Source organism: Primulina tabacum, chromosome 18 (genome assembly GCF_025594145.1).
Source record: "Primulina tabacum isolate GXHZ01 chromosome 18, ASM2559414v2, whole genome shotgun sequence".
NCBI lineage: Eukaryota > Viridiplantae > Streptophyta > Magnoliopsida > Lamiales > Gesneriaceae > Primulina > Primulina tabacum.
The window spans coordinates 32,451,690-32,467,396 of record NC_134567.1 but is presented as its reverse complement, the minus strand read 5'-3'; the positions used below and the strand labels follow the sequence as shown (position 1 = coordinate 32,467,396).

The window sequence follows — 15,707 nt, the reverse complement described above, 5'->3', positions numbered from 1 at the left end:
TATAGACAATGTATGTGTTGAGTCATAGGCGGATGTGCCTAGTCATACACATTTGATCTCGTGACAGAGGTGCCTGATTGTGATGGAATCGTCACTGGCCCATTGCACATTGTCACCGAGGTTTGGCTATATCGAAGTGGATAGAATTGGAGTTTCTTCTATTACTGATGTTCGATATGGACGCCAGGGTCGATAGGCCCAGTCTGTGGTGGATTCGCCAAGACGCCGGACGTTTGGCTATATCGGAGTGGATAGGATTGGAGTTTCTTCTATTACTAGTGTTCGATATGGAAAGAGCCAAAGTCCGTGAATAAGAACATGCCACCATCCCGATCGGGAGTGTAGGTGGAGGTATGTTCTTATTCCGATCGGGATCCCTAGATTAGGACGAGTCGAGTCAGAGTCCAGGATTCACTGAGTGTGATTCAGAGTTTGTGTTGATTCATGTGTCGGATTAGATACATGTGATATTCCGAGTTTATTTTGATTCATGTCTCTGATTTTGATATATGTTATGAATGTTTATTTCATGCTTTTATAATTGTTTATATTAAATGCATGTATACATGATTTATACTGGAAATATAATTCTCACCGGAGTTATCCGGCTGTTGTCTTGTTTGTATGTGTGCATGACAACAGGTGGGACATGATCAGGGTCAAGACAAGAAGAGAGGGAGATCATGATTAGAGTGGAGACTACGGACTTGAATTAAAGATAGGGTTTGAACACTTGATAATTAGTTGTTAAACCTTAGTTTTTATTGAATGTAGACTGTACATGACTTATACTTTATTTTATACGAATATGTATATTAGTTCATTCCATTACGTTCCGCATTTAAAGAAATTTTTTTTATGACCCAAATTACTTGATTAGTAAATTGATCATAATGATGATTAAGAATTGGATTAACGTCCGGGTCCCCACATAAGTTTTTGCCATAAATATCTCGTTCGCAGACGGGTAATCAGTTAGGCATTTTTGAACAAAATAATATTCTCTTGTTTGGGATTTGGATGGGAATATATCAATTTGGTAAAAAAAATTATTTAATTGAAAGGTTATCTGCTTCCCATGTTAGAGTAAGAATAATTACGACGAAAAAATGTGGAGAAGGGAATGAGAACCGTGGGGTAATGGAAAACAAAACACTAGACATATTTTTCTATAAAAAATTTCCATGGGTTTTAGATTATACAGCAACACCTAACTCAATTTTTTTTTACAAAATAGACTGATTATTAAGCAATATCCATATCTATCTTCTTCCAACTTCTATAAATACTCAACGCGTTTTGCAACCAACCTCCATAAATAACGTCTACCACTCATATTATTTTGCCGACAGTACACTCCAAGGCAACAAGGTGAAGCGACAAAAAATATCAGGAGTAGAATTAGAAAATAATTTTTGTTGTGTCAATTTAGACTTAGTGTGTTGTATTCAATATATAGATTTAATGACTTTCAATAACTTTTTTAAAATTATAGATTTTCGTAGATTTGATATATTTTTATTAACTTTTATAGAATTTCAAAAATTTGTAAACAGAATTCCATGGACTTTTGTGGATTTTTTGTAAGATTTTTGTAGACATTTGTAAAGTTTTTCATCGATGATATGAATTTTATCGTTTTATGAAATATATATTTCTTTGAACTAGTAATTATTTGAATACACCTCCTTAGTCATTTACTATAAGGGCCTTAACCTTCACAGAACAAGATATATATATATATATATATATATATATATATATATATATATATATATTATATTATATATATTTATTTATTTGTGGTTATATTAAAAAATGGGATATGCAATTTTAGTTATAATAAAATAATAGGTACAAGATTATATAATTTTACCCTCGAGTTCTCTAACGACACGGGTTATAAATATATATAAGTAATATCTATAAAAGAAAACTTCTATATATCATTGTTATTTTTATTTTAATGCCTTAATTTGAGTTAGAAACTAGAAATTTGAATTAATGCACACAATAACATTCTTTGGAAATAAATTAACGACACAAGATGACCATTGCAATTACTAATAAAACTTTGCGAGTAAAGACAAAGTCCGGGATAATATATACAATATTGATTATTTGAAAATAAATAGATAATAAACGCATAATTAAATGTGAAGTGTTTTTTTTAAAAAAACACTTCACATTTAAATTTGATTTCTCTTGAAAATTTAAACAGCATTTAAATGTTTACATTGATTATATCATTTTATTTAATTTCGATATTGACATTGAGTTTTTGAAAAAAGTATTTTTCATCAATTTTGATTATCTGTAATTTATTGTTATTATGTATCTTAATTAGAACTTTAATATAAATATTTTTTAGGATATTAAAAAATAATTAAATTTTTTATTTAAAAATAAATTTTCTAATAAATGATAAAAAATTGATTTTTGAAAAATATTTATTTATTGTTTAAAATTTTGATAAATAAAATAATATATATATGCACATTTATTTTTTTATTAATAACTGTTTAACTCAACTATAATAAAAAAGTTAATTTTATGGAAAAAGTTATCTCCATTTAAATGTTATTAAATTTAATAATAATTATTTAAATATATTAATTACATAAAAAATAAAAATAAAAATTAGTTTCAATCAAATTTTAACTGGCACAGTTGCCCCAACCAGCAAGTAATCAACCCTCCGCCGAAGAAGCTCTTCTCTGCATGTTTCTCGCCTTTCCTCAAGGTTCGTGTGTATTCATTCAATAATAAGATTTAACATTTTTCCCATTCTGATTCGACCTATCGAGTATCGTTGAACTGTCAATTTCATTTTTTATTATGGATCTCAAACGCCTTGATCATTTCGATTGGATTACAGTTTTAGCTCATTTTTGTCAGCATATTTTGGTAGCTTTTAGGTTATGGAGACTTTGTTCGGGAAAATGCGGAGCCTGGATGCGTACCCTAAGATTAACGAGGATTTTTACAGCAGAACGCTCTCTGGCGGCGTCATCACCTTAGTTTCATCTATTTTTATGCTCCTCCTCTTCATCTCCGAGCTCAGTTCGTATCTTTTTTACCTTTATGTTTATGACCCTGGATATGTATTGTGTGCGCAATCGTGTGATCGCCTTTTGTTGATATTGGTATTTGATGATCATCAAATTTCTTTTTTCTACGAATTTCTGATGTCTACTGGAGTTTGTGATGTGTTGTTTTTCTCGACGTTTCATCCGAAAAGGATCGAATGATTGGTTTCCTTTATTTGCATTTTGAGTGTCAGCGTTTCTGTTATCTGACTTTATCTTGTGGATTGGGTAGCAAATAAGATGCTGGAAAAGGACATAGAAAATCAAATGTTGCTCCACTTCGTTCATTGCCAGTTGATGTTTGACAAATACCATTTTACTGGTTTGTGCTGGATGTTTAATGATATTATCCCTGTTAATCAAGCTCGTTATGTAATCATGGAATATTGAGGTTTTAATTAGTCAATGCATTGTTAGAAGGTCCTAATTGTAAAATGACATTCATGTTATGATGTGTGGATTTTTAGGAGATCAGAATAACTGCTCGAGATACCGTATGTAATGATGCACCGATCATTTTCCGTTGGATGGAATGTTGTCCTTTAACAGAATTCGCGTCTGTTTCTTTGCTTGGAATATTTTTTTACCTTTTTCTGAAAGATTAATGTACCTCATAATTACAGATAACGATTATCTAAATAGTTTTGACATTCCTTCTGTTCCTGAATATGATGTGATTCTGTTGAATTTTACTGCTTCCTCTTTGTCGATTATGATTCAATTAATGCTTCCCCTTTTTCAGGATTATATTTCCACACTGCAACTGAGACCAATTTGGTGGTAGACACATCAAGAGGAGAAAGGCTTCGCATTAATGTATTTCTTCTGATCACTTTGTATAATTATTCCACCACTCAAATATTCTTTTACAAGTTTAATCATTCATACCTTCGAGTTTTCTTCGCAATTTGCTTCATAAATCAATCCTCACCCCTTTTGGACCTTTTCTTGTTGACGTGTTGACTGTGAATATTTCTTCCTTCCCTTTGTTTTTTTTTTTGTAACTTCTTCTTCGGCATTTGGTAGTGGTGAGAGAAACATGATTGTAATATCTGTACTCATACTCTATCCTGAATCTGTGTATTTTATGCACTTGATATGACTTTGAAATAAAAAATTGAATCACGGAAAACTCCGACTATTCAAACACCAAAATTATCTTTGTTTATTAAAATGGAATTGTGGCATTTACTTGGTAAGTGGCTATTTTAATCACAAAGACCCGCACACTCTTGTCTTATGAAACTAACTCATTGGTGTTAACATCTTTAGTTGGTTTTGCCTTTGAGTTGGTTTGAATATTACTTAAAAGATCAAAGGTATTTAGCTGGAATCTTACTTTTGAGTCATGTTATGATTTCAACTCGAGCTTGAGCAACCTGACATGTGAAATTGACCCACTCATTTTTTTTTTCACATTTTTGCCTTATTACAGATTTTTTCTTTACATTTTTACCTTGTTTTAATTTGTTTGTTAAAAGGATTTTTTACAATGCTGTAAACTGTTCTTGACTAGAAAATTAATTGTGGTTTTCTACATCACATCTAAATTGCAGTTTGATGTGACTTTTCCAGCCTTTCCATGCTCTATACTTAGTCTTGATGCGATGGATATGGGTGGGGAACAACATCTGGACGTGGTAAGTGCTTTAGAAAGATCATATCTTTTAATGCCTTCTCACAATTCTATTTTCATCTAAAAGAAAAAAGTTTCATTTAGAATTGTCTTTTACTTGTGTAGAATCAATATTTTTCGGATTTACATGGAGGAGTGTGTTATTATAACGATTTTAAATTGTCAATAGTAATAATCTCGTTTCTTCCAATTCTCCTTCGGTATGCGATGATACATGGGTCTGTCACAAAATGAGGTTAAAACAAATGGGTGTTTTTTAAAGAAGATTATAATGTTTGTTGCCTATGATCATGAACTCTCAGCGGAGAATATCCCAGCAGCTATTTAGATACTGCTTATGAATTTGGACCAGAAAAAAATGTTACCCTGCAAAGTATATTTATTTCACAGATTTATTAAAACTAATAAGGCGCAGACTGCTATATTTCTCCTGGGAACTGCTACTGTGTTGCATCTTTTCTCATGACACATGCAGAAACAATTTCATTTACTTTTTCAGAGACATGATATAATTAAAAGGAGGATTGATGCTCATGGTAATATCATAGAAACAAGGGCGGATACTATTGGTGCTCAAAAGGTAAATTACTTTAAAGTATATATAGATACACAGGTCTGTGCACTCCATTGTTCTTTTTTGAATTAGAGGAGTGTCATCTTTTTGATAGGTGATATATAGTTGCTCACTGTGCCAGGAACATCAGTAGGGTAGTCTACTTCAGGGAGTCATGCTGAATAGACTTTTCTCTATTGTAGCTATTTAAGCAGCATGATTTTTTTTTCTACTACTAAAGTAGTCTTGACCGATTTGTTTTCTTGTTTGTGTGTTCTTAAAATGACATAGATTGAACAACCTTTACAAAGGCATGGTGGAAGACTGGACCATAATGAAACTTATTGTGGTTCATGTTATGGTGCAGAAGTGGTGAGACATTTTCATATAAGCATGTTCATTATAATGTCTTTTTTTTATGTTTTTGAAATTGATTGCGAAGAAGGCTAGGCATAACGTGTCATTTTCCATCGTGTTAAGAGCTCGGGTGGAGCTTTGTCTTTCCCTGAAGAGAATTTTACACCTTATTGAATTTTCTGGAGTAGAATATCTATCTCATCTTCTTAAGTTCTTATTGCTTATATTTGATCAAACACACATTACGATTGCAGGCGGATGAAGATTGTTGTAACAATTGTGAAGAAGTTCGTGAAGCTTATAGAAAAAAAGGTTGGGCGTTGTCGAATCCAGATTCTATTGACCAGGTATGTCTCTCTTTCTTATTGATTTTCTTGTACTAGCGCTTTATTTGTATCTTAAGTTTGTTTCTAAATTAATCCAATTTTCACCTTCACTGTCTTTTGAATTCTTTTTGGAGGAGAGGGGTGTGTGTGTGTGTGTGTGTGTGTTATGGAAGCATGGAACACAAACGAAGATGCTTGTCTTTTTTTCCTTTTATTGTTGGATAAAAGCCACATGTTTGGATTCTTTTTAGGGCTTTATGTAAAATTTTGATTATTTTCTTTGTTTGTTATTTATCATTTGCTCTATTTTATTTACTTTATTCTTCTTGCCATTGTACCAGCTCACCGTCATTGTTAGCTTGCCTGTATGGTGATCCCAAAAATATATGCAGTTGAATTTAGTTTCTTTGAACATAACATATAGATAAGTAGTTCTAAGTGTTCTTAACTTGTGCTCTTTATGTTTTCCCTATTGGCACATTAACTCAGTGCAAAAGAGAAGGTTTTCTTCAAAGAATCAAAGAGGAAGAGGGTGAAGGATGCAACCTCTACGGATTCCTGGATGTCAACAGAGTAGCTGGTAATTTTCATTTTGCACCTGGGAAGAGTTTCCAGCAGTCAAATGTGCATGTTCACGATCTGCTAGCCTTTCAGAAAGACAGTTTTAATGTGAGATGTTATTTATGTGCCTTTACCATGTGTTTACCACATCTTTTTTCTTATAGAAAACTTATCGAAAAATTTTCTCAGTGCTTCATCATACATACAAATGAGATACTTCCTTTTTTATTCATTATACTACTTGTGAGCTTCAATATTCAGGATGAGGTACCTTGGTGGATGTTGTTCACAAATGATATTTTCTTGATAGACGAAACTAAAGAAAGTGTAAATAATAAATTAGATAGATGACGTGAAGCTCTTGAGAGTAAATGTTTTAGAATTAGTCGCTCAAAAACGGAATATGTAGTTTGTAACTTTGGTCCTGAATCTAGACGAATGAATAGTCCAATTGAGATTGACGGTCGAGAAGTGATTGAGGACATTAGAGAGGATATAAACTATAGGATTAAAGTATGGTGGATGAAATAGAGGATGATATCAGGAGTCTTATGCAATTGAAGGATGTCTGCGAGATTGAAAGGAAAATGTTGTAAGATAATTGTTCGACCAACTATGTTTTATGGTTCGGAGTGTTGGGCCACTATAGGACCACATATGGATAAGATGACGGTAGCAGAGATGCGTATGTTAAGATGGATGTGTGGCAAAACGCGCAAGGATATAATTTGGAATGAAAAGATTATGAGCTATTTAGATGTAGTTCTCATAGAAGATAAGATCAGTGAGAGACGTTGAAAATGATTTGGTCAAGTAAAGAGAAGACCAAACACGGTCTCAATCCGACATATCTTAGATTAACATGTTAATGGAAGGAGTAGGAGGGGTGGGTTATTGAAAACTCGGATAAAGGTGGTTGGTTAGGAAGATGTCTTATATCTTGGTTTAAGAGATGACACATGGGAAAATTGCTTAGTTTGAAGAACTAATATCCATGTAGTAACTATCGGGAATGTACTATAATGATGATGATGATATTTTTTGTGAGCTTAAAGTCAATTGAATTTTGGATCTGTGCTGCAGATAAGTCACAAGGTCAACAGATTAGCCTTTGGAGACTACTTCCCTGGTGTCGTGAATCCTCTGGATGGGTATTTTTCTCTGCATTTCTTAGCGTCAATGTTTTCTATTGTCACTATGTGAAGTTTATCTGCATTTGTGTCTTAAATGCAGTGTGAAATGGACACAACAAACACCAAATGCTATGTACCAGTATTTTCTCAAGGTTGGTAGTTTATGTATCTTCTTTCCGTATGGTCAAATAAAGATAATATTTCCCCAACCTTTATTTTTCGTTATGTCTTTTGGGACTGTCTTTGGTCGGGAAAATAGAGTTGTCACAGCATGTAATTGTGCTGCCACTGAAAAAAGTTGTATGATCGATCAAGCTGTTGACACAAAGAACTACTTTCTGAGCACTGTTCTTGATTACAATATAGAGATATTATGTAGTTCAACATTTTGGATGAAAACATGGGGTCATTTACTTCTGAAACAGAAAGATATTGAAATTCACTCATCCAAACAAGAAGAATTAGTAGACGACCTTGTGTAGTAGAAACTGAATTCCTGTAGTATTGCCTCTTCGTTTTGTTTGTTTCTGTTGTGTACGATGAACTGTTAGAGTGAAATTTTTTAAGTCACAGGTTGCATGAGTATTTAATCTGTTTGCATGTTGCAGGTTGTACCAACTGTATTCACAGATGAGAACGGGCATGCCATCCATTCAAATCAGGTATGATTTAAACATTATGGGCGCATTTTCAAATCTAATACCCTACTGCATTATATGTAGGGATATTTCTACTGGAAAGGACTTGAGATTCATAATATTTTGTTGAACCACAGTTTTCAGTTACCGAACATGTTAAAGGAGCAGAACTAGGTCGGCTTCAAGCTCTTCCTGGAGTTTTCTTCTTTTACGACCTCTCACCAATCAAGGTGAATATATATACAAATGTAAAAGTAATGGATAACTATTCCAATCTGACCATCGTCAAAGTGGAAATTGCGCCAGTCACTTGCCTTTTCGCTTTTCTAAATTTGCTATTTTCTTGGAAGGCATTGTATTTACTGGTCAACACGACGTGACTCCATATATCTGATTGCACGCATGTAAAGGAATCCTTCTGTTCTTTGTATTTCATGGTTACAGGTGACTTTCACGGAGACACATGTTTCATTCTTGCATTTCTTGACCAACGTATGTGCCATTGTTGGAGGTCTCTCTCTCTCTCTCTCTGTGTGTGTGTGTGTGTGTATAGATCCTTATGTTTAATCCTTTTGACATTTTTGTATATTTGGTAATCTGTTCTGGTATATTTGCAGGTGTTTTCACAGTCTCTGGGATAATTGACTCGTTTGTATATCATAGTCAGAAAGCAATAAAAAGAAAAATGGAAATCGGTAAATTTAGCTGATGATATATGCGCCTGCACGACAATTGCTTGAAGTTGAAAGGTGTTGGTTTAAGAGGATCGCTTTTATTTTTCCTCAACAGAAGAAAAATAGTTCAGAAATTCCCTTGTAGGCGTAAGATGTTTGGACTCTCGTTGAAAATCAATATATTTATGAAGATTTTGGGATGCTTGCCATATCCACTAGGTGCAATGGCAGTTAACATTGCTTTCATAATCATTACTGGATATAAATTTGTCTCTGTTTCTATTTTGAAACATTTTATCTCCAAAAATAAAATAAAATAAATTATCAGAGAACGTGAATCACAGTTATAATGTGTTGCTATTTTGTGATTTATAAACGATCTATCTGCCCTGGAAATCAAAATTGGAAAATCTTTCTTCATTCATTCATTCATGCACCCATGATAGCAACATGGTAAAAGAACTTTATGTGGTTCTCAACAGCCAGACGTAAAGGATTACTAGTGGTAATGGGATGTGCTTCTTGTGTAACAATTTATCAACCATATTTGATGTTGTATTCATTATAAATATCATTTAAATGATTTCTAATATTAAACAAAATCAATGGGGTACATAAGACTGTTTCCACAGCATGGTCTAAAAAATCAAAAATATAATGTTACATTTTTTGTAAATCATCTAGTATAAGTATAGGATTTGAAACAAAAGCACATAAAAATATTTAAGGAATTTCTAAAAAAATATTTTTTTTCTCATTTTGCTTTAATGACATAAATATATTGAATTAATGCATCATCACTATATTTAATATGTTCATTAAAAATGCATACAATGTTGCAACAATGTGTTAAAACTAAATGAGAAGTCGGATAGTAAAAACCGAATAATTGGTCACTAGCATCATTAAACAATTTTAAAATTTCACAAATAGTAGTGCATATATTTCATTGAGTTGAAAACAAATAAATTAAATATCACGAGTTTGAACATTTTGATGAAAAATGTACATAATAACTCTTTATATTCAAAAGAAGATATAACAATTTATATGTTGAATTCTGACATGTTGGGACATCCCTTGAAAATCATTTAGACCTCATACCATTTATTTTGTAAAAAATTTCTCATTATTTCAAAACTTGTGGATGTGTCCATAGTTAATAAGTTGCGGTCCTAATGTGTCTAATTTGACATTCTAAATTTTTTAGTTCATCTTGAAGTCACAAATTTAAAACATGATGTTATATCTAATATGCAAAAATTTACCACCTAGTGATGATTTATATTTTAATAAGATCACTAATACTAACAATATTTGCACTATCATTATCAAAAAAAATTGAAAAAAAAATTGAGAAGTTAAACCATATTATTCTGAAAAACAAAATATATATATAAGTTGATAAATATTTTGTGGAGTATGTGGTTTGTTAAAAAATCTATATGCAATCAATATTTTTTAATGTTTCAGTAACTATCAATTCAATGACGTGTAATACTCATATTTGAACAACTTTGTCAATGATCACTCCAAATATTCGAATACAAAGAACAATTTATTATTTAGTAGGAGTGGCCGAGAGCTGTTGGAGAGTTATGTAGTTTGAATCATATCGAAGAAACAGTTGTTGTGTTACACGTCGGCTGTATTAAGTTTTTTAGAGTAAAATAAATGGACTTGGACAATTCTCCTCCCACTGTGTTAGCTTTCGTGGTGAAATTAGACTAAGTTCATAATCTCAACATGATATTAGAGTTCAAACTCACTGTTATGTGTTGTTTTTATGGGTCACCCACTAATATATTGTTAACTTTAAGTTCCATTTATTCATTCATGGCCGTGAGTGGGTTGTTAGAAGTCCTGCATTTGCATATATTGAGTTGGATAATCATTCTCCTTTGAGCTAACTTTAGGGGGTGTAATTAAGCTCAAGTTTATGATCAACATGGTATCAGAGCTCATACTAATCGTTATATGATGGACATGCCTTATAAATCACGTGCTAATGTTTTGTAAATTTCACGCTCTAATTGTTTATTCTTGAGCGTGAATGGGTGTGCTAGATGTTTCACATATACTGAATTAAGTTCTTGAGAGTTGTATGTATAGAATTAAACAATCCTCCTTGAGCTAGCTTCTAGATGTGTGGGTTGTGTTACATATCTCACATTATGTGTATTAAGTTTTTGAAATTATATATATGGACTTAATTAGACAATCATCTTTCATTGAGATAGTTTAATTTAGGACGAAGTTATGTCTATATTCATGACTTTTAACCGTTCTTTGCACATGTAACATGGTGAAAATTTACGTTCTAGCTCTTTCTCCGCGTCGGGGGATCAGAGAGCTGTCATTGAATGGATGTCCAATGAAATTTCAAGGATATTTTTCTTTCTCAAATTGCTCATTTAACTTGCATGACCAAGATCATTGTTAAACTTGAATATAAATTTGTCTGTGTTTACTGTTTACTGTCTTCTTAACTTAAAACTACGTTGAGTAAGCGGCAAATTTTAAAGCTCTTCGATGTGCAAGAAATCAACTCAGCATGGTTTTTCCATGAATTGTTTTAATATTCTTTGATTTGATGTATCTTTAGCTCCGTCGTATCCATTCTCACGAATAATACACGCTTTTCATACCAGTGCGATTCCTGTTTCAGAGATCTGTCAGCACCGCTTTCTTCTGCTCTATGACAATGATGCAACGCGCATATTTTTGAAGTATCATCTGGGCTCGATTCCTTGGTACTATGAGAGGGCCAACTCCCAGCGCAAGTGAAACACGTTTGTGATCACTTGGTAGCCAAAGGGTGGACAAAAAATGGGGGTGGTGAACACAGAAGTGAAGATAGAATTGCTGACAAGCGAGATGAGATTAAGGATATCTAGATATTCTACAAACCCCTCTCGAAATGCTAAACAATGCTGCCGAAGCAGATCAGCACTACACCTGATGTCCCACTTTTTCTTAAAGACCATGTTGTTGACCTTCCACCGGTAGGTCCAAATCTTGGCGGTTTGAGGCTTTTTATCGATATTTATGTTCCAAGAAACACGGGTGCCTGTGTCAATGAACACGAAGCATCACAAGTGTACAACGTGGAATATGATCTCAAAGAGGTTGTGGCTGAGACAGACTTCGCAAAGCCATGGAAGCTCAAGAAATCATAACCGAGGAATTGAAACAGTTCGAAACCAGGTGAGATTCGCTAGTAACTGTTCCGGCCATCAAGAAATTAAGGGCTTATGCCAAAGAATCAGGGTTCCAGATGTGGAAAAATGCTTGTAAAAATTGGGAATGATACTCCAAAATAGTCGTATAGCGCTAGTGATGATTTGAGTACAGTTATTGTGAACAAGCTGCTCCATGGTCCAATGCAGCACTTGGGATGTGACGGGAGTGACAGCCGGACATTGAGTGAAACGCTTGAGAATGTGCAGTCTCTTAAGTCTTAACTGAATGTTGATTTAGAGACGGAGATGTCTGTTTTGGAACAGAAAATTCGAACTTATAAGGTGGAACAAATTCAGAAGTAAGACCCTTGTCTGTTTTCTTCGCAGGACAACAAGAAGTAGGAATGTGGAAAATTCCTCATGTTGATCCCATTTTTTATGGGATTCGAGAATGTTTCCCAATTGATGTTTTACATGTTTGAATACTATTAATCTATTCCCTTCTATAAAAAAAAATGAAGAATGTGTCCATTTTTTACTGTCTGCAACATTGTAATTATCTTCGTTATATTTTTTTATTGCACATCCACATCTCTTGCTTAAACTCTGTCAAGGTAAAAAGGTTCATGAGCATAGGGAAATCTTGCCAACATATTTCCCTTTTGATCTACATTGTTCGTTCACGTTCTTTCGAAACATCCAGTAAAAAGTTTCAAGAAGGAAAAATGAACGAATATGGGAAAGGCATCTAGAATCAAGCATCGTCAAAACCTCTGTTCACAGGTTTCTTGGCATCCTTCGCCTCCTTGCACAGTTGTCTACATTGCACCTCCGCCAACTCCGCCTCTAAAACTCTTACTAATTCGAGAGCTGACTCTGACCTCGATTGCAACAATAGAGATCGAGCCGATGACAACAACTGCATGGCACTACATAGCTCGTCGTACTCGATTAATCGCCTGGACTCAGCCACGGCTCGGGTGCTGATGAATGAATATCTCAAATGCTCAACCTTGGGTACTCCTGATTGAACGTCATGTGGTTTGGGTACAAGCAATGCATGATCCCCAACGTAAGTTACCTCTTGAGTAGCCGGATCCTTGTGACTGCAAGACACTGATAACACACAGTGCTGTGAACGGAGATTCGAATGCGGGACCCGTAATTCGATATAAAGTTGTCTTTCCTCCTCCGCGTATAAGTTGCCAACTTTGACTGACCTGGAGTCCAGTAGGGTTGGATGTCCGTTGCCCGAATAGACGCCCAAGATTTCGGCGGGGTCTGAGCCGGTTGCAAAGCTAAGCTGGATTGTCAAGTCATGAACAACAACGCTCAGTAATCCACCCAGAAATTTGGAAAAAGCTTCCTCGGCTGGCTCGTGGCTAATGCCAGCTTCAGTGGCTTTGTGGGATGAGTTTATGGATAATTCGATGTGGGAAAAACGGGTGGATGACACATGGGATGATCCGTGTTGCTGAGTTGTGTCATTGTCGGTGGTGCTTATGTCATCCTGTCCGTCTGACAACAGCATGATGCTTGCCACTGGGTTCCTCTCGCGCCTATCTTGAAGCACTATGGTGGCTTGTTTTAGAGCTTCACCCATACTGCTTCCATGGCGGCAACTGAGGCGATCAACTATGCGTCGAGCCGAGCGCTGACCCTGAGCCGTCATTCTCATCAAAGGCATTAATCTTTTCGGAGTAGTGGCAAACGCCACGACCGAGAGTCTATCAGCGGGGCCTAGAGATGAAATCACCAAATGCATGGTTCGTTTCAGCGTCTGCAGCTTGGTTCCGCCCATTCTCCCACTCCCGTTAAGAACGGTCACCAGGTCAATCGGGGCCCGCCGCAGGAAGGCAGTGGACAGTGGCGGTGGCGGTGGCGGTGGGGCCTTAATCTTCAGGACCACGACGTAGGTCTGGCCCAAGCATATGACAGCAGCCTCAGGCAATAGAGACACCTCCACGTTTCTTGATTCTCTAATGGACGAAAAGGTATCATCACTGCTGGAAATGTGGTTCATAAAAAATCCCTGAAACTCCTGAACCTCTTGAAATTCATCCGACTCTGTTAGTCGACTTCCTTTCAAGATAGTGATCAAATTTTGGCGAAACCAAGGGCTCATCATCAGCATAACTTTTAAAACATCCTTGGTCGGTATATTTAGAACTGGAGATTGGATTGTTGTTTGTTGGAATTTGTCGATTTTGGTCGTGGTGTTGGTTGTGGGTAGAGAGTAAAGGGACATCTTTCCAAATGATATTGCAGACAGGGCAAACCAGAGCGTCTTGCTTTCTTACATGCGAGGCTATGCAAGGAAAGTGAAAAGCGTGGAAGCACTCGGCAGTGTATATGGCCATTCCTTGACATGTCCTCACACTCTGCATACACACGCCACAACCAGCCTGCAGAGAATCAAAATAAAAATTTGTGTAAGCAAAAGATAATGAATGGCTAGCTAGCTACATAATTTGCTGGTGGAACTTACTCTGGATAGGCGAAGGGTGTTCTTGAAGACTGAAAAAGGCGATCTTGGTGAGGATGGATTGGAAGCAGAAATAGTTGTTGGGCTTTTGGAATTGGAGGTTATATGGTTCTCTGTTTTACCATGAATGGCTTCTTTCCTTTGGCCAAATGCCCTTCTCCAGCCACTCCCTACCATCTACGGACGCACTTACATCTAATTGAAGAATACCAAGGAAATCTAGATACAACTTACTTATTATGATAACTAATAAATAAAAATACATTTATGATCAGACAAGAGCTCATATTCTAGTTTCATTTCAATTTTGAAATAAAAATTTGTTACTACCAATCATTGTACAAAGTCATTTAGTTACAACCCGGATCAATTTATTTTAATTTTATGTACATAAATCCACCCCCATTCTTGGTCCAGGATCCATTATTAAACAAAACGACCAATAACTTCGTACCAAAACAATATTGATTGAGAAATTTGAATTACATGTATCGTGGGACTATTACTATGTATATCATTTGAGATCAAAGTGCCGTAATTGATGATTTATTTCCAAAGCCAAAACATCTAATTAAATGGGACCAACATCCGATATCTCATGCATAATTATTAATTTTCAGTCAAACACATGACTGAACATGGGCCAACGGATGTGCCATTTATCTTCCAACCATGCCAATTCATATGTCATAATGGACATTCTAACGACCATCCATGTAATTTTTTCGAAAATTTTGATTTTGTGATATTGTCGACGGTGTTTTCATCCATTAAGTACATAAAATATGTGTTGAGTGGTGAATCATATTCACTAATCTATATGTCATGTTGAATAAATCGTCATGATTTATCAACCGAACACATACATCATATGTTAAATAAAAAACATACTATCCATATAAAGAAAACTGTTGATTTGATTATGGCTGCCCGTAAAACATGCCATGTTGGGTGTCGGACTATGATTTCAAAAGGTATATTTCCACGTGATATGATACCTTTGACCAAATTGGTATTCCCACATATATATTTTATGATTTATTCGATCCTAGCTACCTCTAGTTAGGACTTCA

General features: G+C 34.9%; 2 protein-coding genes and 1 pseudogene across 6 annotated transcripts; 2 read left to right on the top strand and 1 right to left on the bottom strand.

Annotated features, from left to right (window-relative positions):
• The first annotated feature begins 2,635 nt into the window (after positions 1–2,635).
• Positions 2,636–9,171, top strand: LOC142533102 (uncharacterized). Of its 5 annotated transcripts, none has more exons than XM_075639736.1 (14): positions 2,636–2,749; positions 2,912–3,063; positions 3,832–3,905; positions 4,646–4,729; positions 5,225–5,305; positions 5,570–5,650; positions 5,890–5,982; positions 6,451–6,630; positions 7,606–7,673; positions 7,756–7,807; positions 8,264–8,317; positions 8,431–8,523; positions 8,738–8,804; positions 8,911–9,171. In XM_075639736.1, exons 2-14 carry the CDS (start codon positions 2,922–2,924, stop codon positions 9,000–9,002), a joined length of 1,161 nt encoding a protein of 386 aa, XP_075495851.1. In that variant the 5' UTR covers positions 2,636–2,749; positions 2,912–2,921; the 3' UTR covers positions 9,003–9,171. The 5 variants fall into 5 exon arrangements, with proteins under 5 accessions (XP_075495851.1, XP_075495850.1, XP_075495855.1 ...); XM_075639735.1 differs by having other exon boundaries at positions 2,648–2,743; XM_075639738.1 differs by having other exon boundaries at positions 2,654–2,743; positions 2,919–3,063.
• A 1,849-nt stretch (positions 9,172–11,020) lies between these two features.
• Positions 11,021–12,431, top strand: LOC142532520 (glutamyl-tRNA reductase 1, chloroplastic-like; annotated as a pseudogene).
• A 201-nt stretch (positions 12,432–12,632) lies between these two features.
• Positions 12,633–14,832, bottom strand: LOC142533215 (E3 ubiquitin-protein ligase WAV3-like). Its single transcript, XM_075639897.1, is given in 3 exon segments — positions 12,633–14,232; positions 14,234–14,554; positions 14,638–14,832. Coding segments are annotated over 3 exon segments (1,824 nt in total). The 5' UTR covers positions 14,812–14,832; the 3' UTR covers positions 12,633–12,903.
• Positions 14,833–15,707: the final 875 nt, after the last annotated feature.